At 38.9% G+C, this 26,117-nt stretch overlaps 1 protein-coding gene across 14 annotated transcripts in view; it reads left to right on the plus strand.

Annotated features, from left to right (window-relative positions):
• Nucleotides 1-26,117, plus strand: part of EML4 (EMAP like 4) — a 153,489-nt gene that overhangs the window by 56,501 nt on the left and 70,871 nt on the right. For 12 of the 14 annotated variants that reach the window (XM_001233826.6, XM_046939703.1, XM_046939704.1 and 9 more), the window contains one exon: nucleotides 25,029-25,211. In XM_001233826.6, coding sequence (XP_001233827.2) covers nucleotides 25,029-25,211 — 183 coding nt within the window. Of the gene's footprint in view, nucleotides 1-6,435; nucleotides 6,626-25,028; nucleotides 25,212-26,117 lie in introns of those variants that run through there. The other 2 variants (XM_046939707.1, XM_004935352.5) reach the window with 2 other exon arrangements.

Here is a 26,117-nt window from a genome sequence, read left to right on the forward strand (position 1 = left end):
TTCAGCAGTAAGTTGGATTCTTGGATAATACAATTCTATTATTTCTTAATGCCACCAAAAACCTTCTCTATTTTGCTGTTGGCTTTCCCCCCTGACGTGGTTCATTGTTGTCTACACCACAGTGGCAAAGCAAGACCTTTACCACTGTACACCAAAGCATGTTCTTTATTTTCTCTCTGTCTCTCTCTTTCTCTTTTTTTGTTTATTTTGTTCTTGCTTTGTCCTCTAACTGTCATAACAGAATGGATGATCCAAAGGAAGAAATAATTTGTCCTGACCTATAGAATGTTTTATGGCAATATCAACATATGCATATCTGTAGTCAAAGGCTGACTTTGATCTTGACATGTGAAAGACCTATCAATTACAGTGACATGGGCTGTATGGTGTTTCTCGTTATCCCTTGTTTTTTTCTCCAGGGACACTGCCCAAAGTATCAGTTGTGTCAGTTTTTTGTAACATTCATTTTTCATGTGGGAAGAATAAATCAGCAATCAGTCACTAATTTCATTTTGGTAATGTTATTCAAACTTAGAAATAAACATGGCTTCTAGTGTGGCATATAGTTTGTTGACTTGGTTGAAAGGTCTCTTGACTTCTTTGGATGTGTGTGAACCAAGCTAGTTCCTTCTAATGACAATTTTGAAAATAGTATGACTTGTTCTTAGTGGTCTTTTTTTTTCCCCAATGATCTGCTTAAGTCTCCTGTGTTACATTCACCAAGTTTTAAAGTGAAGGTGAAATATAATACTGAGAACACAACTGAAAAATGAGACGTGCGTGAGAAGGTTCCAACCTTTTTTTTTTTTTAACATAGGTATGATATCTGTTATATTCTACAGTATAGGTCATGAGCCCTACCTTACAATTTCACAATATTTCAGTCCTTTTATTTGTAAACAGGCTATGATGTTTATTATTATGACCCAGTTTACTTAGAGTACAAAATATGCTGACTGGTACATTTGAAGGAATGACACAGATATAAAACTGTCCTTTCAGATTCCCTTTAAACTACTTCGTTTGATAGCCTGTGCCATCAGAAGGGTAATTAATTTATGGACTGTACACCTGTTAAATGTAATATGTCAAAACTGTGGCTGTAAATGATATCCTGATAAGGTCAAACTCTGAGGTGTTGTAATAGTTGAAGGTCTGACACCTACATCACATTTGCGTGTACTAGGTAATATTTAAATAGGAGATATGATGTTTACACAGATATCCCAAATATGGGCAATCACCCCACTGCTCAGGTGGATATTTGAGTTCAGGTAGTGTACGTAGGAGTCTAGATGATGAAAGCTATCTGGGCAAAGCCAGAATAGTACCTGTGTTTTTTCTCCCTCATTGACTTGCCACTTAATGAGTGGTTACATCAGAGCCAACCTGTGGGTTGTATTTCCAGTCCTTCTTGCTGCCCACACAGCACCTTTCTGTGCACGATAGGGATTGCATCGCTCTGGTGCACTGAACACTAGGTGCATCAGCAAATCTCCTGCTGGTCATCCTCCATGAGCATTAGTTTTGAGGCCAGGATCTCTTTTCTTATTAGTGTTGTTTTCATAACAGTTTTTCCAGTTCCTCAGCATTTCAAAGTGGATTGTAAATGAGAAACTCTGTCATGAATAGTGGACTAGTTTCAAATTTTATTGTTGTATTTCTTTCCATGCTAAATTTAGTTTAGAGTGACTTTTAAAAGTAGCAATAATAATCAACATGTAGCAACAGCCAACATTAGGAGATGTTTTGATAGGCAAGAAAGACATTTACTCTTTGAAAGAATATGCAATTCTTAAATGGTGTAATGTTTCTAGAATTAGATTATTTTGAAAGTGCTTTGTCAAAAAACATTATTTGCAGTTGGTTCATCCCTCCTCCTTCTGCAGACATGAGGTGAGTGGTTTGACAGCTGGGCACTTCACCATGGCTAGTTCATAACCAGGGCTTTGTGTGACTAAGACTGCCAATAAATTGTCTACGTGAGCAATCATAATTTTACTGATTACTTTCAGAGAAGGAGAATGCAATGTCTTAAACAACGTAGCATGGTTTACCAGTAGCTTGGAAACAGCATTTGTGCATTTGAATCTAAGTGGGTTCCAGACCAAGGGTGAAACTACAATGATCTCTAAAAATACAGGCTACTCCTGGCAGGGATGCTGTGCTCATTCTCTTCCCTTTCTCAGGGGGGCAGGGTTGCACATTTTCACTGGCCACAATGTAGAATAGGCAACAGCTGTGCTCTGGAACATATGCCCAAAGTAAAATTCACTGGAGAAACCTTTTCCTGGCTGTGTTTTAGATTTAATACATTTTCATCTTGTTTGTTGGCTGTTTCCTTTATTGCGTTTGATGGGTAGGCAGGAAAGCAGCTGCAAGCAGGCTGCTTTGCAACTGCTGCTAACAGGCAGCGGAAGGCGTGCTACAGCTGTTGTCTGATGTTATGGTTGGTGAAACACCAGCCTCCAGCACTACCACCCTTCCTGCTCTGCCCATCAGTGTGCTGCCACCTTGGCAGGGCTGTGAGTGGGCATCTGATGCAGCTGAATAACCATGCAGCAAAAACAGACATTCAGGTGGTTACTCTTAACATACATGTGTATTTGCTTTTTATTGCTTTCTTCCTGCACCCTCCTCCCCCTGATTATATAATGTTCTAGAGGGGGGAAAAAGGAAACAAACAAATAATTCTTCTCCAGATTTCCTAGGGTTGCTGACTGCACAGCCACCACTATGGTTTAGCTCTGGAAGGGAGCCTCAGGTTGGCTTCTAAAGGTTGGATACAGATGTCTTGTTTCTCACATTTTCTGCATGTTAGCTGTAGTTTGGGCGAAATGTCCATGCGATGGAGGAGTTCAGAATAGGACCTATGACATGTGGATGCTGAGGCTGGCACTGCCTTCCCTGGCACTGCAAACTCCTGGTATTCCACTCTTCTGTATCATTTCTTGCTCTGCTGTTTTCTGGCAGGAAAGTGGCAACGAAGTGTGATTTACAAGCCTAACTGTTTCACAACTGCCTTCCGTCACCTGAAGGCAGAGCTGCTGTTGACTGGTGAGGCTTTATGCTCTGGCTTGGATGACTTCATTTCTCTAAAGGATTTGGGTAATCACTGAAGAAATTACTGTTCTCTCTTTTGTGGGGTGGAGGTAAGGGTGCAGCAGCAATGCAGCAGCTGCTGGAATGTGATACCTTTGGTCCCGAAGGTAATTGTCACTGAATCATGGTTGCAGTTTCTTTTCAGAAAAAAATGAAGCAAAATAATTGAAGGACTGTTTTCCAGCAGAAACACAATTAGTTTCTTATATGGGAGGAAATTGTATTGACTGGTGGTCCTTCTTGCAATTCAAAGTGTCATTAAATTAATCTCTGTATACTTGATTATTTTGTATTGATTAGAGATATTAATAGCAGCAGGTGTTGGGTTTCTTTTTCTCCTGTAAGGAAAGAAAGGTGGGAGTGTTTCCAATAAGCCACTTGAGGGATGCTAACATAAGCAACATGTCTGGCTCACATGTCATCTGTGGTTTCTACAGCCTGCTATGCAGGGAGGTAGAGATCCTGATTCCATGAAAACATGGGTAGACCTTTTCCAACCTTCATACAACTGTAGATATCTTCTGTGTAGCAGGATCATTACCAAGGAAACTCATCATTCCTCTTCACGTTTTCAGTTACCAATGATAATGCACGAAGACCTTGTCCATTCCTTAGCCTGTGTGGACAGTAGCTTTTGGGGGGTACCCCAGCTCCCTCAGCTGGATCTGGGACACTGAAAAGCAATGGCAGAGTGGCAGGGAACCTGCTTCCTCCTCCCCTTTGCATGAGAGATGCGTCTAACTGTGGCTTCCCTCAAAAGTCAGAGGAACCATGAGCCCCCACCTCTGAAGACTGTGTGGTTTGGAGTGGGTTTTTGTGCTTAAAAGGCTGAAGTATATCAAAGGACTCTTTGCTTAGGCTCATCATCTGACTGATGCTTCTGCAGTCTTTGAGACATCTACTGCTCTTACCAGATGTATAATGTTCCAGAAAATTCCCATGTTGGTGACAAAAATCCAGAAAGCAAAACAAAACCAAAGAAACAACAGCAAAAAAACCCCACCCTGTCATCAAACAAAACCAAACAAACCATGTTTCTTCAGCATGCTTGGTTGTATTCCTGATCTTTAACATGCTTATGTTAGATTGAAAAGGTAGGTTGTTTTTTTTTTTTCCTTTTTCATGGTATAACATTGTACTTTGCACTGTTAATACGCGGGAAGTTTTTTCCTAGGCAAACGTTACTTGCCTACTTCACGTGTGTTTTATATTAGAGTGAGTTGCGCTAAGTATTGCAAAAGAGAAGCATGAGATGGTGTTTAGGTCTGTTAGAGGTAGACACCTCGAAGAGAGAGAGTTGGAGATAGGAGGGTTGCAAGAGGGAGATGGCTTAGGAGGACAGGTACTGGCAAGAGATGGGCAAGGAAAAATCCTAATGAGAAGCAAAGTTTTCATGAAAGATTTAAAGGTAAATAAAGGAGTTGTGACCCATGTCCTCAAATTAGTGGGCAGGTGGGATGAAAGTTTTCAGGGTGAGCAAGTGTACTGGGGGTGTCTGAAAACTATCTTCAAACACTAGTCTTGATGGTCTCATCCTGAAGGTGAGACTTCTTCAAAGAGCTTACTGCCATAATGCAGGTTGCTTTTTTTTTTTCCTCGTTTGTAGAGACAGGAGCAGCCTGATGATGGATTTTTCCCATGCTTTGTAACTGTGTTAAGTTTTAAGGGATACTAAAATGTATTTGTGTGTCCAGCCCACCCAAGATAGCACTTAGTGTTTCATCTTGCAACGAGGATTGTTTCCTCTAATAATGTGATGCAAGACATTGGTTGGGACAAGTGGAAAGCAGGGGGTCTTGGTCAATCCCAGTGCTGCAGCTGCGTGTTGAGTATCTTGGCTTAGGGCTGTTTACTTAATTGTTCCCTTGCCTTTTGCCCTTTATCACTTTTCATCATTCAGTTTCTTAGGCTCTTTTTATGATGATTATTAATCACAGTCATTGTCTGTCTTGCTTAATGTAGGAGAGTTGTGTTCAGCTGACTGTCTGGGTTTTTTCCTGATATTTTTGTTTGGTTTTGGCTTTTTAAATCACTGCAGAGGTCAGTTCCTCCAGCGTGGTTCCTCCAGGAGCTGCTGGAAAATGAAGATACTATTAGAATTATGCAGATGGATAATTCCGGGGTAGGAATTGCCAAGCTCTTGGTGCTCTCTCTTAACTATGTGCTTTTATGAACCTTCTTATCAACTGTTTGTGAGTGTGGAAAAAAAAAATTCTGCCCATCCTTGTTTTTGAATGGAGACATGAACTTCCCCTGTATATTTTTGATTGTCCTGCTGTTGGAAATAAAAGCTTAAATTAGGGCGTATTTAATATGCTTACAACGTTTGAAAACGAACTATTCAAAGAATGATAGAGAGATGAGGCAAAATATATGCAATACATATTCACAAATAGCTTTGTTTTGACATTTATCTTGCTGCATTCATTCTGCCAACTGGCTTCAGGCACGGCTACCAAAAGAATGAACACATGTTGCATTCATTAGTTCTCATCTGGCTGTGCTTCATCTTGCAAGGCAGACAAAATCACGGTCGTACTAAATAGATTGTAATGCATTTGTAATACGAGGTCTTTTCCGCTTAACAGAATGATAGCACTGCAAAGCCCCTGTTCTTAAACCCCCTGGTATTTTGCTTCATTTTAATGAAATGAATACAAGTATACTGCTAGTGACGTCATTGCTTTTTTGCCTTGAAAGATGTCATAGGAAAAATATTCCAATATAATACTAAACAAATAGCCACCCTGTTGCCCTCCCCTCTGTGTGAACTTTTCATTTCACATTGTGCTTTTACTGCTGTGAGATTTTTTTTTTTTTTTTTTTTTGACACAAATAGAAATAGATGTGCTTTGGAACAATAATGGTTTATTTGGATTGACCAAATATAAAAATCCTCATCATCAGCTATCTGCGGTGGTTCTTAACGTTCAGACTTATTGCAAATAGACTGCTGTTGTCTTTTTATAGTTACCATCACAATATTAAAGCTGTGTTTAATGTTCCCTGTGAATATGTCGTGGTGTTGTCTCTCTGGAAGAGGCATGGCAGGGTATATCCGTGTGACAGCCTAATTGTTTAGTTTTAAATGGAGAGCGCTGCAAGACCCTGCATGTGTATGTAAACAATGGCCATTTTCTGACTTTGAAGAAGGTTGAAGAGCAGCTGGTAAATTCTGCTTCCCTTAAGGGGGGGAAAAAAAAAAGGGCAAGAAAGTCGTAATGTTGGGATCGCTGATGGATAGCTAGTGCACAGTGAAGTATTTCTGCGCTGCACGCACTCGTTAGTGCCTTTATTGGTGTATTTCTGACGTCGGAGGGCTAGCCACTCCCTGCGGCAGCCTGGGATTTTTGTCCCCATCCCACCCCCTCCAGCCTCTGGCTGGGGCCACAGGCAGAGGGGCCAAGCTGGGGGCCGACAGCAAGCCCCCGGGACCGGCGTGGGGCCAGCAATGGAGGGCAGCTTGCCCTGCCTGGCGGCCGGCTGCGATCCCGCGGCACTGGAGAGCTTCTGCGCGGGTAAAGTACGGTCACCCATGGGCAGGGGAGAGGGGAATCTGTGTGCATCAAAGGGGGGAAGATTTATCCAGGTGGTGGAGTTGACTGTAGCCTTGCTAGCTGCTGGCAAGGTGTGCTTATGGAGAAGCTGAGATAGCTTGCTGCAGTGTGGTGTCCTTGAGCAAACTTTACGAGAAACCAATAAATCTGCAATCTGCGGATAGCAGAGGAAATAGCAGGAAGGTGATTGGGAGGTTAATACTTAGCAGGGCAGAATGCTTCTGGTGCGGTGCCTTTGTGGTGTGTGTGCCCTTTGCCAGCACATCCCAGAGTGGGTCGTGCACTACCTGGGAGGAGTGCTCCAAGCACCCCTTCCACGCATGGGGAGAGCTACTGCTGTGTGCTCCCTTTGGTCTGCACCTCGATTTTATGTTCCAGATAGAAGAGCTTAATGAAGCCCCTGCAGGGAAGCATGGGCTGCACAAGGGCCTCTCAAGCAGGAGGCAGTAAAGATTCATTCAAAATAGGTGGTGAAAATAACTCTATCTGCTGCAGCTTAAAGTTGCTGTATTCGTGTGTGTGTGTGTAAAATGTTTATTTGCCCTTCAGAGTTAAGATTTTTTTTCCTCTTTTATTTTTGCCAGCATCTTGGTAAATCTGAAATCTTTCAATACAGACTTCCTTTCTCCAGGCAGTTGCTATCAAACTGACCTCTGTTCAGCGTAAAGCAGATGATTAATTGCAGCATTCTTGCTATATCAGCCAAAAGTGTGAGTTCAATTATTAGGGGGGAAAAATTAAAAACAACTAAATCAGATTAGTGAACACACGTATTGCTCTTGTACATAGTAGAGAAGTGTGTTATTCCCAGGGAAACTTTACTGAGCAGTTCTTTTAGTGCAGTTTTGATATAAGTACAGCATCTCGCAAAACAACTTTACATGTTTTGTCTAAAATACATCTGTCAACAGGAAAACATCCTTAAAAAAATAAGAGCAGGTACTCAGTGCATAAATCTGTTTGTATATTTAATGGAAGAGAAAGAGATGACCTTGCCACAGCGTGCTTTCTTAAAGCGAGCAATGCACTGAACTTTATCTGCTTCAGAATTCAAAGCATTCGGTTTAGAATTTAAGATGTTGCAACCCCAGGGAAAAAGAGGGAGAGTGAATTGGGAATCTTGAAATTACAAGTGCTTTATACAGCCTTGTGCAGGCTTACATGATTTTTTTTTTATGGTGCCAGAGTAAAAAGGGGCAAATATTTAACGGTTTATCTTCAGAACAAAATTCAGCGGAAGAGAAATTCTTATGGCTGTAATTGGCCAGCGTCATTACTGATGAGTTTAGGATTATAGTAGAGACATTTCCATTGACTTTAATGACTCTTAGAGGGTTTTTTTTTGGGGGGGGGGGGGAGGAGATCATCTGGTCACTATAGCACAGTCTCTGGCTTGAGTTTGAAGCATACATGGAGTTTCAGAAGAAAGTGACATGATCGACTGGTCTCTAAGATTTGTCTAGAAATCTAGCACAGTAAGGTGCAAGAAATATATTCTTTTCTTAAAGTATACGTTTTACTTAAATCAAAATTTTCTAGGATACAGGGAAAAAATAAATATTGGTGAGAAACTGAAGATATTGTTGAATGAAAGTTCAAGTCAGCATTTGTAATTGAAAGAAAATGTGACTTTGGATATTTTTAGCAGCGTAATATATTCTGCTGATTTAAAATTTCATTCCTACTTACGTCATAAGACCTTACATACCCTTGTATAAAGTTTTTGTGGAATGTGCCCTGGCTGTCAAGTAAACTTACAGAAATGAGAAAGTGCTATCATGGAGAATCTACATAGAGCTTTGTTCGTATGAAAACTCTAACCACATCCTCAAGAGCTCCTCGCCTCCAGGGCTTTTAGCAACTTCGTGAGATGGCACCATCTCACTTCGTGAGATGGAAGTAGGAAAAAGCTTCAGATTATATTGTAGGGTTTTTTTTTTTTCTTTTGACAGTCTATGTTCTCTCTGTTTATGTGTGAAGGAGATTAAGACCTTGCAGAAATTATATGGCATTTTAGGTAAGGTTTTGACAGTAACATCTTACATTTATGTATTTATTTAAGGATCCTAGAGGGATACGCTTTGTCATGAGAGCTGTTGCTACTCTATGTTTCCTGTAACAGTGAATCAGTTTGTGCTCAGCAAACACAGAATCAAAGAAAAACAATCTGTCTCTTTTGGTGTTTTTATTTATATCTGAGTATCATTGTATGTCCATACATCTACTTACTCATTTCTTGGCAAAGCTAAAAATAAATTCATTTTTTCAGCAGGGAAGAACTAGAACTTACTTTTAATAAATGGGATGTCAGTGCTGATAGGAAGCTTATTCAGATTTTTAAGAAAGCTAGTTTGGTTTTAATAGTGACAGCATTGTTTTTTCTTTTGTTTACTTGTGCTTAGCGAGTCTTTTGCAACTAAAACACAGACCAGGCTTATGTCATGACACATCTCTCCAGAAAGATCTTGGCTATCAAATTAGGTCTGGGCTACAACTTAGCTTAGGTTATACAGGTCAGGGTACAGATTGATGCCCCACTAGAAGGTCAGACTGTTCCCTACCAAGAGGATCAGCATTCACCAGGAGTTGAAGATGCAAAGGGTTGCATCGTTTGAGACTTGGCTGTTCCTGCCTGTAACTGAAGTCTGTAAGTGCTTGGAAATCGGACTTTCTAAAAGTAGTGATGGGTGGAATTTACCTTTCTCCTAACACTTATTTACTTTCATACTGTGCTTTATGGAAGGAAATGCTGACGTATGCCATTCTTACTCACGTCCTTCTCCTGCAACAAGGAGCCTGCTCTTAGGTCTAGAGATGAAATCCTGTCTCACTATAGTGTATGAAAATACCATGGACACATTATTCTTCAACCTCTGGTAGAGTTATGTATGCTTGTTTCTAATTCTACTTCCTACTTAGCAGGTTACTAGAGCTCTACTTGCATTCTCTTACCAATCTTGCAGAGTTAAATGAACCTTTTATTCAGCTCTTACACAAAGTAATTATAAGTGCTTTCAGAATGAACAATATTTACTTGCTTCATGCATTAGCTGAGCATGTGCTTAATGAAGTGAGCTGTAAGCTAGACCAGCTTGTTCCGATTCCAGGCTTCACTGGATGTATCGTCTAAGTGCCAGTTACTAGTTCTATGCCACTCACTTTCCATGTAGCTGAGGGCAAGAGACTTGGCTCCTCCTGAACCCAGTGAGACAGCAGGGCAGCATGATGTGAAGGAAGGTATTAGACTCTGATCTACATCACTGACTGTAGGCTCAGGCATGGTTCTGGGCAACTGGCTCTAGGTGTTTCTACTTAAGAAGAGGCTGAACCAACTGAGCTCCAGAGGCTCTGCTGACCTTGACCAGTCTGTGAAAGCTTTTGCACACACACATCTTAAACTAAATAGAGAAAAAAAAAAATATATATATATATATATATAAAAAAAAAAACTTCCAGTGCGTACCTCCACTAAGAGACAAAAAAAAAAAAAAAAAAAATCCCTGATATACATACTTTGCTAAATATCTACAGTAAATATCTACACTTTAACACCAATAACACCACTGCTATTAAGACAGGAAATATAATTACAAATTTTAAAGTGGCTAAGGGGTTTCGTCTTACACTTTTAACAGGACCATACCTACTTGACTCAGTGGAATAGTCTCACTTCTTTAACATGATAGTTACTTTTCAAACTTGTGGTTATGGTTTTATGCAAAGTTTCTTCTGCTTTGCCTGTTCTGCTCTCGCTTCTAGCAGTTCTAGGAATACGTATTAGTCATCACAGGGAGGTTGAAATGATGATGACTGGCACAGGGTAGTGGTTAGCATTTTTTTTTTTGGCACTTGCAGAAGGTGGATGGCAAATCACATTGAAAATTGCTTAAAATTAAAATTGGTGAAGTATCAAAGGGGTGCGGTTGATGTGATAAACTGTCATTAAAGGTCAGACAAAGTTTCAGATGTGCACTCATTTTCAGAATTGAGATTTTGCTCTCAAATTTTGAGTTATACCCAGATTAGTAGACCTAAAAAGTTATCTTCATGATTTGGCATCATGCTTCTGCTTCATGTGGAAGAGTAAATTAATCAGGACAGCAGCAGCATTTCAAACTTCCCTTCAGGCATGCTTCTTTAACCTGCTCCTTCTGCAGTTGGCACAGAGCAGCTGTGAGAGCAGAATGTGCAAATAAACTCAGCAAAACTGCTGAACATGCAGATCTTACTTACTCCATGAGGAGGAGAAGGGATGGAAGGACCACGTGTTACAGTCATTAGTCAGACTTACTGTGTGAGGAGAAGACACTTTGATGCATTATAACAGTATAGGTAGGGTTTAGATGCCATATCTTCTCCTTTTGTTCTTCCTTCTTGACTTTGTTGTTGCTCTTTTTACACTCTAAAATGGCACAAGTTTGTTTTTCTTTTCCCTTGTTTGCCTGTGGTGCTATTCAGAAGTACTTAAAACCATGATAATACTCAATCAGATTACTTGTATCTGTGAAACATATTGAGGGGAATGTTTCCTTCCAGGAGAAGCTGAATGAGTTTTCTTCTCTGTCCATGGGTCATCACTGAGAGTTCTTCCCAGCTCTGAGAGATATGGGCTGAATTTTGCATTTTGCCCATCTACAGTGACTTTTGGGTTTGGGCATCACAGGTCACAAGGGCTGGTCCCACTCAGAGCGTGGCCTTTAGCGTGAGTTGTGGAGGGCTGTGTGAAGGTGGAAACTCACAGCATGTTGGCACAGTGGGTTAGTAAATGTGGGTTGATAGCATGGCTTTCCTTCTTGAGTAGGAGCATGTGCTTGAGTCATTCCTACAGGGAAGCTGTGATGCTGTTGACTTCTGCTCTCTTGCTGGTGGTTTATGTGGCCATACCCTACTCTGTAGCCCAACGATGTTGGCTGCAAATGCACCCATCCTGCACTTGTACCAACTTAGTTCCTTTCCTGGTAACATTAAAAAATAAATAAATAAATAAAAGTAGTTGGAAAATAAAAGATGCTCAGAATGATTACAGGGTGTTGAAAAAGTACAAAGCAACTCTTTTTTCTTACTGATGTGTTCTGTCAGAGCAGTGGAATCCTTTTCGTGCATGAAGGAGCGTGTTGTTTTGACTGAGATGCTGTGAAGAAATAGCAGGCTCTTGGATAGTTGTTTTATATATTTCAGTAGATATTGTCTATGCATTTTAGAACTTTAAACAGTTATAGGTAATAGTAAGTGTATGTAAAGCTAATCTTAATTTGCAAGAGTCAAATGAATACTGGGTAATTCTGTGGCTAAGAGGATAGCTGCCTTCAAAATATCTTAGTTATCTTTCAGGTTTAAGATTATTCCTCCTAGGCATGAGAAAGTTGGAGAAATCTGCAGATTTTTAGAAGGGGAAGAAAAGCAACAGTCACCTACAGTATATTGCTCATTTTCCAGTATGTTTTTCACTTTTTTAGAAGAGTTATCACAAAGCTTATCAACTTCCCAGTTCACATCTGCATCTCAGTGTTTCTGCTTTTTGTGAAGCTGTGTTTTAAGCACAGAAAGATCCTTCTTTCTAACAAGGCTTTGGTGTCAATTTGTAGCTAAGTTACTCGATTTGAAAGAATACGAAAGGAAATGGGCAAAGCTTGTGGCAGCTTTTTCATGATTCATGAGGCTGCTGTTATTTAGTCACAACCAGATTTAATTCTTGGTTATCTGTGAAGTGTCAAGTAATCAACTTGATTACTTCTAATTGCAGATGTGTATATAATCGCTCTTATCTTCCTTGCTATTTATAGGGATTTATTATTATTTTTTTACCTAAAAACTGTTGCTTTGTAACAAATAGTAGAAAAATAAGCCTGAAGAATTTTTTCCACTTTAGAGGTTTCATCCATGTAAAAAAAAAAAAGTATAAATATGATGTGAAATATGGTTGATTTAAATAATTTTCATAGAAATACAGTACTTTTGGGTTTACACAGTTTGACAAATATTTGACATCAGAAACGTGTTCTACTAAAGCATCCTTTGAGAAGGCAGGGATAAGACATTCCTGTGAAAGTGCATATTATTCCCTTGCAGACAATGTCCATGGACACATTCACGATAATCACTATCAATCATGTGAAATTATGGTACTTTTGGGTGGAACTTCTATATAAAACATGGTGACATTTTGGAAGCTCTTAACATAAATATTGTTAACCTGGGTAGACCGTCTCAGTGTTTGATTTTATTTTTTTCCTTGAGATTCTGTAACATGACAGAACTCTATTTGCATGTTTCTTTGCTTCCTTGCAGGTTTAGAAGCTTGCCTTTTATCTTAACCTAAATAAAAATGAAACGTAGCTCTTCCTTTTCAATTGGAGTTTTCCTTTCTTAAGTGGGAAAGCACATCTCACTAAGCAGTAGTTGGTGCTGCGTTTTTGTTTTTGTTTTCAAACAGTGTGGTATGGTAATCTCATACATCCCAGTTGACACACGGAAATATTTTTTTTGTAAAATTCTGTTTATTTTTTCCATCATTGGAGAATAGAGAAGGCTTTATCTGTTCCTTTTTCTTCTCGTTTTTAGCTTACTACACCCTTTTTCAGCTGCGCTCAGGCATAATAGTGTCAGGATTAGCAACTGATACTATTCACTAAAGCTGTTCTAGAAGTCTTCCTTGTCATGAATGAATGAATGAAGTTAGGTCGATTTCATTGTAACGTTATTTGTTTGTAGGATTAGAGCCTTTGCAGAAAGCTTTTATTGGTGTCCTTATTAAAGAAAACATGGCATCACCTGGTGGCGGAGATGCAGATTGAGTTGTTTAGGGGAGTACCTTTCTTTGTCAAATATGAAATGCTGATGTGAAATACTTCCAAGTAGCTGAGGGCAGCACGCTGCAGAATGGCAGATTTGGTGGCTGTGCGAGGTAAGGCTTCTGTCAAACAGTAGCAGCCACAGCAGCAGGAGAGCTGTGAGCAATGCTTTCCACCCACACCTTGTTTAAAGGAAGTGCAAACTTCGGGGCTTCACTGGGACTGTTCAGTTGCTGATGTAATAAAACAAAGGAGCATGTCTAAAGAACTAGTTAGGTTTTTAATTGTATTTATGATCAGTTCCCATTTTTGAGGGTGGCTATTGACTTGTACCAGTGTAGGTATTTCTGCTTCCTGTCTGCTCTGAAGTGTTTTCTGTGACACGTAGTATGGTAATACTCCCTTTATTTCTTAATACTTGCTCTTCTGTGGCAACTGAAATGAAGCTGACGATGAATGTGCAGTAAGTGGCTGCAGACAGCAGCTCACAGCCTGACTGTGTGGGAGTTGCAGAGCTTGTGCTTCTTCCTTGGACTGGAGCAGATAGCCAGCTGTGTCCATACCAGCACTGTTTTGAAGAGAGGGGATTTACCTCTTTTCTATTCTTAAAAAAATATACCCTGGTGCTTTGGGTGCACCTGCAGTCAGCGCTAGATGTGGTATGGGTGTCCCTCTTGCGCCAAAGCTGCAAGCAGTTGCGAAAGTCAGGGAGGCATCTCAGTGGAGGAAAACTGAAGTGGGTTTTGGGCCTGCTGCTGTCAGCGTCCTGCTGGATCTAGGTCATGATTAGAGAGGTCTGGTCTTGTGTTCCCAAGAACCAAGAGACCTTTAAAAAATAGCAAAAGGAAGCCCTGTGTCTATTCTTGCCTACACGAAGAGGATAGCTGGGGCCCTGGGCAACCTGAGCTAGTGCTTGACTTAGCAAGTGGCAGCCCTGCTCATGGTAGGGGAGGGGTGGGCTGGGCTGGGTGGGTGATCTTTGAGGTCTCTTCCAAGCCCTCTATGACATACTGTTACATTCATGAGGTTGCATCCTCTGGTTGCAGCAGTAAATGTAACATGTTCTGCACTAGATAGAACACTTCATCCAGAAGTGCTTGTCTCTCAGTACAGCTCATTATTCACAGGGAAGGGAACGTACTGTCATTGCTTGCAGATAAGAAAATACAAGGACAATGACTTTGCAAGGTCACTTTAGCTTGTCAGAGAAAAGTGGGAGATTGCATGGCACTGTAAGTGGAAGGAGCTCATATACCTGAAATACCAGAAAACTAAGATAATACAAGTTGATAAGCCTCTTCCCAAACAGATCTTTTCATTTATCTGAAATGGCTGTGTCACGTAACTCAGACACACAAGAGCCAGAGAGTACCCTCGTGTATGCCAGCCTGGTGTAAACACATGTCTACTGAGCACTGGAGCCCACAGACCCCCATCCTTCCCAGCAGACTGAGAGGGACTACATTCTCTGCAGGAGTGAGGGCTGTTTCAGGATGGGGACCCCAAGGGATACCAGCAGCATGAAAATGAGTCATAGTGGGCTGGTGGTGAGGAGCATGGCATCCACAAGAGGGTCACTGGATTTTAGGAGGAATGAAGAGCAGTCTGCACTGCAAGGCTGAGTTTTGACCTTGAAATGGTACCACAGAGGATGGGCTGGGCCAGCGTTCCCTTAAGCTTTAAGGAAGATGACAGTGAGTGAGAACAGCATGCAGTATGCTTTGTTTAATATCAGTATCAGTTAATGAATCTCTTTAACTAGTCAGTACTCTAATACAGATATTTTTGTGTGCCCATCGTTCCAGGAGGAGAACATTCCTCTTGTGCAAACGTAATACTAAATCAACATGATAACATCCTATGGCCTGTAAAATACAAGCAAACGCTGGCAGAGGCACAACCCATGCAACACAGATTCATAAATAGGCAGTTTAAATAAAAACATATTTATTTGGGAAGGGAAATTAATAAAATAGACTATGGATCTCTGTTTTTCTTGACTTGATGGACAGCTGCATTTATGATAGAGTGGGTTAGAATAGCACAGAGTGAGATCAAACAAACTTTATACAGTGGTGTTTTTGGTGTTACAAATTAGATACTTATTTATGAGTCTTTAGGGAAGGAAAAAAGAGCAGCACAATGTAGCATCCAGCACAATTAATTTCAGAAACATTTCAGCATTTCCATTTAGACACATAATGCCTAACTGGATTCCTAGATAACAGAAGCTGGAGATCATTCATTTGTATGTCATGATTTGAGATGAGTAACATTTTGCAAATAAACACTGCATGGTACAAAATAAATTGAATCCATAAACGAAGAGAGTGTGTTGCTTTGACTGATGTTATCTCACTTAATGATTTCAGTGCTTTTCTGTTTTGCTTCTGAAATTAGACACCACAACTGATGAGAATACAGTGAATGTAGTGGGTAGAAACATCTTTCCTTCAGGGCAAAGATGTTCTTTTTAGAAGCTCAAACAAAGAAAAACTTAGATTGGTTTTGTGCCTGAATGAACAATGAATGTTTAAGATATTGGAGGGTGTCCATAAGTTTCAGATTAAAACTATGTTGGTACTACTGAATACTGTTTTGCAGCAGAGGAGATTTACTGCAGAGATGGCAAATGTTGAGTTTGGCCTGAGTTGTTGCAAGCTGAAAATTGAATGCTTTGCAAAATGGATTTTGTTTGCATGTTAGTGAAATAAATTGTCTTGGAAAATTGGCAGTAACCTGTATGAATTGGAGTTTAAATTCTACAAAAATAGGCCCAAATATACAAACATTACTCTAAATAGGAATAAATATCATCACTCTGACAAGAACAGTTAAATAAGCAAATAAGATGCCTGGGGAAGGAGTAGAAGAATCTGGCATGACTATGAGCGCTCATTTAATTTAATTTTTTTTTTCCTCCACTTACAAACCTTTACACCATCTTCCTTACCCTGCAGTCATAACTGGTGGGTACCACTTTGAGTAAATGAGTTGGCAAATTTCTTGGTGTAATCTGTACAGCATTTCCTGGACTTGCTGTGTGATGCTTTGGTGTTTTTGTCCAAGCCTGGATAGTGCCAGTATCCTCTTGAATGGTGCTGAGCAGGTCAGTGACAAGTAGCACTACTGTCTTTTGTAGATTTATGTTGTAATGAAATATCATTAATAATGAAATATCATTAATGAAAATGGTTATGCACGTGAAGTTGAAGACTGAACATAGAAGACATAATGGGGGTAGTCCTTCAAACCTGTATTTAGACTTCTGGATCATGTAGGTGTTAAGGTGCAGCCTTTAATTACTTGATCGCTGTCTCTTCTGAATCAGTCAGTGCTCAGAAACCACAAGTCTACCTAAAAAGCAGTTGCTTGGTATTGAGTTGCTTTAAATTTTCTTTGCTTGGCTGCCTATGTTATTTTTATGGCAAGGCTTTTAGTCTCATTTTTCAAGGACGTGAATTTCAACACCGACTTTCTACAGAACTTATGGTAGTGTCTCAGTAGCCTACCAGTGTTAATTAACCTTTCTGGGTTAAGTGTGGGATAATACTTGCATTTAACAGATGAAGAGCATAGTTAAAAAGATTAAGGTCAAAAGCATCTGCTAATTACCCAATTTTCTAATTAAGTTATTGCCCAATAGATAGGACAGCCCCATGCCTGTCAGAAGCCTGATTGTCATGGGTGTGAGGTGCCTGGGAGAGCTGACTGGGCTCAGGAGAGAGAGCTCCTGGCACTGACATTTTTATCCTGCTCTGTTTGGTTGGAAAAATCACTAGTTTATAACTTTTAGGACTTTAGAATTTTATCATGAAAGTGTTCACTATTGTAAATAATGCTGAAGTTTCTAACATAATTATGATATATAATATAGATACGATAAGTATTCCTCATATTCCTAGCATATGATGATATATATTTTTATATAGTCACTGTGAACTATTTAGTTCCTTCGTGAACTTCCAAGCATGTATGTTATATAACAGTAGGAGATGCTGTGCCTCACTTTCGCTGTGGCATGAAAACAGGGTGTCATCTGATGTTAAAAAGAATCTGGGATGACCGGGACTGTTGCTGAACAAGTTATGCAGAGCATCCTACACGGGTCCCTGTAGCCATCATGAATTCTACATGTGTTGTTCAGAAGCACTGTTTTGGAAGATAAGGGCATGTCTTGCTGGTTGACGGCCAAGTATTGAAAAGCTTGAGCTTCAGAAGACTATCTGGGGGATTAGGGGTTAACCAATGCTGGAAAAAGAAAATTCTTAACAAACCACAAGGCATTTTAATTAGTGGGTGGTGAAAATACAGTGAATGGTTTTAGTGTTAAGATACATCTTAATGGAGGTGGAGTTGATAAGAAGTATGCATCTGGGGAAAGGATTTTTGAGAGAGAGTCAGCATAATTACCTGCTTCTTCAAGTAATTATGTGGATTCCTGTGTCAAACAGGAGAAATTTGCAGAAGTGTTGGTTTGGTTTTGTTTCCTCAGTCTGCTTATCAAATCTAGTATTGGCCATGTGTGAAGTCTGTTCTGTTTCTTGCTAAACTTGGGTGCCCAGTAGATAATACAGTTACTGGAAACTTGGGCAAGCTAAACGATCCAGTTAATTAAATTCAGGGTGGAGTTGTACCCTGTGAATTTTGTGCCGATGAATTTCTAGATTATCAGTATTAAAATGAGTGTTTACAGCAGCAGATGCACTGGATTACTATGAAAATGTTTTTATCAAAGCGCTGTAACTGTGGTTTTTGCTAAGTTAATTTTTCCATGATGTTTTTTGTATTATGTTTTAATCTTTCTCCCTCTCTTGCTTTTTTGTGCCAGAAAATATGTAAATAAATAAATATGAAAGCCTGTGTGCACAGATATTTTTAGCATACACAAGCAAAACTAATTATTGGAGATGAAGATATAGATCATCACGCATGTCAGACTAAGTCTTTAAAATGAGATTGCCTCAAAACATGGGTGATGTTTTCTGTAATGTAGTGTTGTAGTAGTGCAGTTTCACAGATATGAACTCATTTCAAATTAATCATTGAACAGTCAAAATTTACAAAGATCAGTAGCAGCTGTTGCATTTCAGAATATTCATGTGCTGTGAGAAAATCCTGTGAACATCTACAGGCAGAACAATGTGCTTGTAATATGGATGTGCAGTATGCTTAATTGAAAAGTCCGAAGGAAACTTTGTTCCACTGTAGTTATATGTCTTTGTTCTTATCTTAAAACTAAATGCAATGCTATGGCCATTTAATTTTATAGTACATGGCATGTTATTTTATTGTTTTTTATAATTGAGTTTTGGGTTCTATGATTGTCTATAAAGATATACACAGATCTGTACAGATCAGCTCCAGATGGGCCAGTTTTCATTTATCAAAGTCATGCATAAATTCTTGACAGTATAAACCGTATTCCTGTCAGGGTTTTTAGTGAGGTTTTTACACACACTCTAAATATTCAGCCTTGAGCAAGAGGTTTTTTTCTTTTGTTTAGTTTTTATGGCTCAGTTCTGTATACTTAATCTGGTGGACTGCACTAATGTATTTTAAAGTGAAAAATGAGCAATGTTGTTATGTGGTCTATGATTAGAAATGTAGATTACCCTTTAAGATGAATGCTTCTAATGTTTTAGGTGCTTACTGTCAATCGGACATTGCACTTGCATTTTATGGGCTGATTCTGTGGTAGCATCTGTGCAAGGCTAATGAAGAGTAATACGCTTTTTGTTTGTTTCCTTGTTTTTTTACTGACTACCACAAAAGGGGCTAAGATAAGATTGAATAATAAAATGTTAATCTGTTCACTGAATTGTTCAGGGAAGATGATTTTCTCAACATGACAGAACTCATGCAGCTGGTTGAGTGAGGAATGATGACGTACATTCTTCCTGAAAACCTAAAGGAATGTCTGCGTGAGAAGAAAATGAAAAGTTTAGCTGGTGTTCGGAGTACTAACATACCACATAGGAGCTGTAAGAGGGGACCGATCTACAATGATCTACCTACATTAGTTTCAAAACATCTGCATTAGTGTAAATAAACCTTTTACCTTCATTTGCGGTAGTAAATGCAGGTTTACCAATGAGATCAAGCAGTGCATTGTCCTTAATTCTGAATGGAAGAATTGGGAAACGAGGCAAAGTGAGGGGAAAAAGTAGGAAAGGAAGTGAAAGACATGGGATAATCAAGAGTCTTAAAGGCCTGAGTCTTGCATTTGCAACATGAAAAGTTGAGGAGAACTTCCCACTCAGCTTTCATGTCACTGGATTTAGCCTCCAGGGACTCATTAGGATTTGATAAGATATCTGGTAGGAAAATCAGGCTTTCTTAGTCTTCAGTGTTCATGTTATGTGTTTTAATTTGTTTTAATTCCAGTTCTTCCCATGCTCCTTAAATGACGTGTCTTTTAGAAATCCAGGATAGCTTGTATGCATGCTAGCATTCGGAGGAGGTGAAAGTGAAGATACTGTTAGCAAAAGACTTTGGCATTTAACTCTCTCTCTTTTTTTCTTTTTCTTTTTTTAAGTTAATTTTGTGTTGTGAGTGCAAAACAGAATCTTTGCACCTTTGATAAACTAGTCTTAAGACATGCAAGCACCAGAAAACTACAGAGAACTTTTCCTTCAGTTAATGTGGTAGAAAAATTTGTCTGTTATCTCTCTGGAACTAAAGCCCTCAGCCAGAGTCAAATTATTCAGTGGTCTTTAGAACAAAAGTTGCAGGCTGTGCAAATACATGCCATCCTGTGCACATGGGCACATCATAGTTCTAGTGAGCAGGGATTCTTTTGGGTCAGTTGTCTTCTTAAATTGTGAGCCAGATCTTTATACTAGTCCAAGTAATTTCTGTTGCATTTCTGTAATAAAAGACTCGTAGTGCTCTGGGGAAAACAGAAAACTGTGTGGGTGCCTTGGCGGACAGTGGTTTAAAAATATCTGTGGTTTGTGTGGTTTTATTGGACAAAATGTAGGATTTTCCATCCTGTGGTTTAAATTTCCAAGTGCTGGAGCTTGTAGAATTTGTTTTTCTGAAATGTTGCTTGTGTCTAAAAGCAAGCCCTTACTTAAGTTTAGTCAGAGCTGGCAGGAGTTGGCTCTGAGGAGGGATAATGGATACTCTGGGATTGTTTAGGGGCCCCCATTCAGTTTTAAGATATATATATGAATACAAACGTTTTAAATCTAGAGTGTTCATTTTTCTCTAAGACAGACAGTGATTAAGGGTGATATCTTTCAAAAGCTGTTATCCTCACGTACCTGCTCAGTGATACGTGAGAAGGAGATTGAGAAGTGTGTTGGGAGTTCTAAGTGCCTTCACTATGTATTGGATCCCGCTGTCAGAGTTCCTTGACAAAGCCTAAGGGAATTTTTGAGCTGCAGCATTGTTCAGACTGCTGGGAGTGGTTTGATTTCGTGACTGTGAGGAGTTCCGTGGAGTTTAATGCCATTTGTTGGCTATGAAAAATTAATGCTAGTTTTCAGTCATTCGGATGTCTCTTAAATACTGAATGCAAGCATCTTGCACATTCCTGCTTAGTCCAAAAGTGGGGAGGGGGGGGAGAGTTAATATTTTAATGGCTAAAATTAAAAATAAAACTGGTGAAGTATGATAAAATAGCAAATCTTCTCATTCTGAAAGTTACAGTGTGCTGTATGTTTAGACCTAGCATATATTTGCTTTTTATACATTCTAATACTCTTATCTTACGCTGCTTTTCAAGGCAGAAAGACCTCAGACCACAGATACCTCATGGGTATCTCCTTCCTTTCACCAGCCAGCAATGCAGATGGCTCTTTCTTCACAATGGATCTTGGTGCAAAGTCCCTCTTGAGAGTAGAGGTTATGAGCAGTGTGGGAAAAATAACCAGAACATCAGAAATCATACTGTTTTGTTATAACAAAAAATAACCAGGTGACTAGAAAGTCCCATTGAAAATGAAGTGAATTAATTAAAATAAATAGTCTATTTCACTGCAGTCTCTGGCCCGATTTTCTGACCTCATTTCTCTCTTTGAATAGAGGAAGCTCCTTCTGGTTTATTAAGCTGAGTGGTTCATGGAAGGCCTGGATGCCCTGTGTGACAAGAGGGAATGGCCAGATGTTTAGGAGAGGGAGAAGAGAAAGGAACAATAAATTTAAGTTTCACTTGTGACTGACTTTGAACTTGCATTAATAATTTTTTTCCTTCTGAAAAGGGAATGGCATGCCATTGAAGGAAGTTTTTTGTTTGAATTTCTTGTAAAGAAATTGTGCTTTTAAAGTAATAAATCCCCAGGAGCCAGTATTTTGAAAATGTACCTTGCGGATTCATTAAACTGATCTGAAGGATTGCAGTTGTATTTACTGTCAAGGCATCTTCTTTTAAACTAATCCCTAGCTGATTTACTTTTAAGGCACTGTCAAGAAGGGCATGTTGGAGTTCAGTTGAGTATTTGTTTTCATGGGTGAAGTGTTTGGATGGGGAATCATTCATTTTCAGTTGTTCTGCATAATATTTGTCATCACTTAGAACATACCCTGCTTCTGTAGGGTGATAGAGAATACCAAAATGTCTTCCCAGTGTGTGTCTGTGATTCTTGGTCAAACAAAATATTCTTGATTTACAGGTCATCTTCTTGCTGTTAAACTTCTTTCAGTCATTGTGTTTCATGTGCTCCCCTTGCAGTGCAAAGCAGCTGCTGGTTGTTTTTTCCCATTAAGCACACAGCCCATTGCTTTGCCTATTTCTGAGTCAGCTAAATATCTTAATCTTCTTGATTTCCTTTTCATGCCCCATTTGTACAGCTGCCATCTCTGACAGGTTGTTGGGTTTGAGAGTGCTTCTGCATCAACTCACTGGGCTTTGTTTAGGGGCTGAACCTCCATAGCATAAGAAGAGACCAACACTGGTCAGCTTCTTCACCATCTCAGTTTATGTTGAGGAGGTTGCAAAATTGCAGTTTCGCCTTACATGCAGAAAGTCTTGGCTCTCTTGGCCCTTGGAGATTTGTAGTGAGTGGCAAAACTGTGGCTTTGAGGCTGGCAGGAGCAATCTAATGGGCCTCTTTTCTGATGTGCTAGAGTTTGGCAGAGGCAGTCTTGTCAATACGGGTAGACAGTGGGAAATTTAAAAAAAAAAAAACAAAAAAAAACCCTTGTAGTGCACTTCTGGCTGTGCTCATCAAAGAGAGACCGACAGTGGAGCATTTCCTGGTTTGGTAATTACTGATTTTTGGACTTCACACAAAGAACAGAGCTATGTCTGGCTTCTAAAATGATGTTTTGACATAGCTAAGAGAGAACTACTTAGTCCTTTTACAAATCTTTTATAGTAATATGCTGCATGTTTGGAGTACCTGGAAATTTAACCACTATCAGACTGTTAATAGTTGATTATTGAAGACTTTTATAGAAAAGTAAATATAAGAAGCAAGTGGGGGAAAAAAAAGTTAAAAGAAATGTCAAACTTTTGTATCTGATTAAACTTCTGATAGCGTATAATGAGATATGAAGATCGTGCTAATTACTGTAAAAATAATTGCCACTGTTTTGTACAGTGTTCATTTTGTCTGGTCCTGTGCATTTATTTAAAGGCTAGTATTGTGATTACAGCAGCAGTATGAATTATGTGGTTCCTCTTCGCTAAAGCCAAAACTCTTCATGACTTAATTGATGTAAATTGACCTTAGTTCCTTTTCATGTGCTACGTAGATACATATGAGTGCTTATAGGAACATCCTGTAGCTTTTTAAAGCAGATGGGTTTTTATGTTTTGAAAAGAGTTTTCAATAGATGAATCTTACACAGTTCTTTCTAACTGGAGTAGCAGTCATGGTGTGGATTTCTAAAATACCGATGAGAGATCAGAGAACAAGCTGAGTTGTAGAGTTATTAAAGTAACTCTTCAAAAAATTGACTTTTTTTTTTTTTGTGTGTGTGTGTGTGTGTGTGTGTGTGTGTGTGTGTCTTGATGATTTACTATTACGGCTGGTGATACTGAAGGCATTTTGTTCAGAATTCTTCTGATCTCTTGTCTCTGGATCTCAGTCTGATTGCATATCTTGTTAATTCCTCTACAGTTTTTATTTATTAGCATTAACAGTATTAGCCATGAAGTGATAGATTTCTGTTCTTGGTTTGACAACATAGTGAATTAAGTCATTATGCAAAACTGTTTTCTTGTGGGAGTTGTCCTACCAGCGTGATGTTAACTATTCTTTTCAGTTTAATAAAAATTAACATTTCACTACTGTTATTACTTTGCTTTGCTAACTCCTTGCAGGAATTTTTTCACTTTGTAAAAGTATTATGGCTTTTTTTTTTCAGTTGGTTAAATTCTTGCTCCTTCAGTACTATCATACATGTAGGTTTTGTATTTTAAAAGCATGGAAGTTGGCACTCAAATCCTTGATCTCTTTTATATTTAATTGAAGCAGTTTGACTTGTGTTTCACTTATCTTACACAAGTTCTGCAAAGGTTAAGCTGTTTACTGAAGAGTTTTTAGTTGTCTTTGTATTGAGTTTTTTACTTGCTATTTATTTATCAGATTAGTGATCTAAAGTTTAGTTTGTATATAATCACAGTAGTAAGATCCAGTGCCTTGTCCTAATGCGTGAATGTTCTGTTTGGAATTATTTCATAAAATATTTCATATTGTCTGTTTGTAGAATAAAGGTTACATTGTGTAAACCATTCTGTCCCGAGTTTTAGTAAGATTAAAGCAGGATGGATAAGGAATTCAGTACCTTGTGATTGAGCAACATATTCTTTTATGAATCTTTTTTAGCAGTTAGACTGTGACTTATTGGAACAGCCAAATATGAAAATCTGTTGTGTGTTATTTTGGCTTGGCAGAAATAATGCAAAGAACTGTCAAAAACAAAGAATATGCAGAAGCTGTAATTTCCTTTTTACCATTGAAGAATAGATTTGGCTGGAGTATGTCTTCAATGCTAATCTATCTCTGTGTGGCCAAACAGATTTTTGGAACCCTTTTTTTTTTTTTTAGTGTATTTACTTTCTTTTCACTTCAGGCCAAATGTTATAATAATGTTGGCTTTTTTTTTTTTTTTTTTTGAGCCTGTGCAAGGTGGTGATTTAAAAAAAAAAAAGCACACAAAAAAACTCGAACACTTGTATGTTTCAAATGTATTTTTTTTAACTTCATATCATTTTAAAGTTTCATATCATTTAAAATTCTTCAATGGTCCCAAAAGAATGCATTGTAGAATTTGACTGTAGTTTAGCTGGCTTTGTAAATAAACCTAATTTCAGACTTTCTTAAACTGATAAGCATATTTTTCCTTCTACACTTCTAACAGAAAGTAATCTCCTCTTCTGCTTATAGTGGAGCCATGCTACTTAAGCCTTCTAAGCTGATGACTAGAAGTACTTCTCTCTTGAAGCATTAGTTTGATTTGTTTAATATATTATCTCTTCCTTCTTTGCCTGAACATGTTCATTTGAATGCCTTGAGTACTTCAAAAGGATGGAACAGATGTATTCTTGCTGTACACGTCTCTCTGTGGCTTTTGGTTTAGAACAAAACAATTAAATCTCTCTTTCTACTGTTTCCCCTCCATACAGATGACAGCATCTCAGCTGCAAGCACATCTGATGTCCAAGACCGACTTTCAGCCTTAGAGCTGAGAGTACAACAACAAGAAGATGAAATCACTGTCCTAAAAGCAGCACTGGCTGATGTGCTAAGGCGCCTTGCTATCTCTGAAGACCATGTAGCTTCTGTGAGAAAATCAGCTCCAAGTAAAGGTATGCTCATGTTTAGTAAATTCTTTCAGTCAGAAGGTTATAATTTAATATGTTCCCCATTGGTAACTTTTTTTCCCCCTGTTTTGTTTGGAAAAGCAGGTAGATTTTGTGTGAAACAGGGTTATTTTTGATATAGGATTATTTAAGAATTTGAAAACAAACACATCAACAACAGCAATGACAAAAACAAAACAAGAAAAACCCTAGATACTGTTTGCACTAATTTGTCTATATTTGCATGAATATTTTGTGAGTTTTCTTTTCCATGAACATTTCCTTTTCTATTTTGGAGAACTATTTATGTTGTCATCAGAATTCACTCCAACTTTAAACTAGAGAGGGAGAGAGGGAGAACTACAGCTACATATGTTGGTGATACACTTTAGACCTACAAGTAAGTAAAAGGTTGGGTCGTGTTTCACATAATTTACAGTTCTAGTTTGTCATAAATGCATTTATCCCCATGAAATCATGCAGTCTAGAATTTGTTGGACTCTATCTCTGTTGCAGAGATATAATTTCAGCATTCAAGTTCAGCTATTATGCCAACGCTGGTATAACACTGAACTGACATGCCATACCCTGTGTTTGTTAGAGTGGCTGCATTGTACAGGCAGAAAATGCAAAAGCTGAAAATGCTGAAAGTTTGAATTGTTTTAGTTATGGCAGAGAGATCAAATTGCTTAGTTAAGTGTTTTTGCAGTCTCTCTGCCAGATGGAAGGAAGTGATGGTGCTTAATTGGCTTGGGATGTGAATCCTGCCATTCTCTCTTACTTGCTAAATGGTAGACTGTTGTCATCCCTGCTTATAAATGCAGCTTTATCTGTCTGATACGCATCTCCAGTCTCATCAAGATCGAGACATCCTTGTCTAAGTCTGTAAATTAAGCTGAAGCAAGTATTTCA

Source organism: Gallus gallus, chromosome 3 (genome assembly GCF_016699485.2).
Source record: "Gallus gallus isolate bGalGal1 chromosome 3, bGalGal1.mat.broiler.GRCg7b, whole genome shotgun sequence".
Lineage (NCBI taxonomy): Eukaryota > Metazoa > Chordata > Aves > Galliformes > Phasianidae > Gallus > Gallus gallus.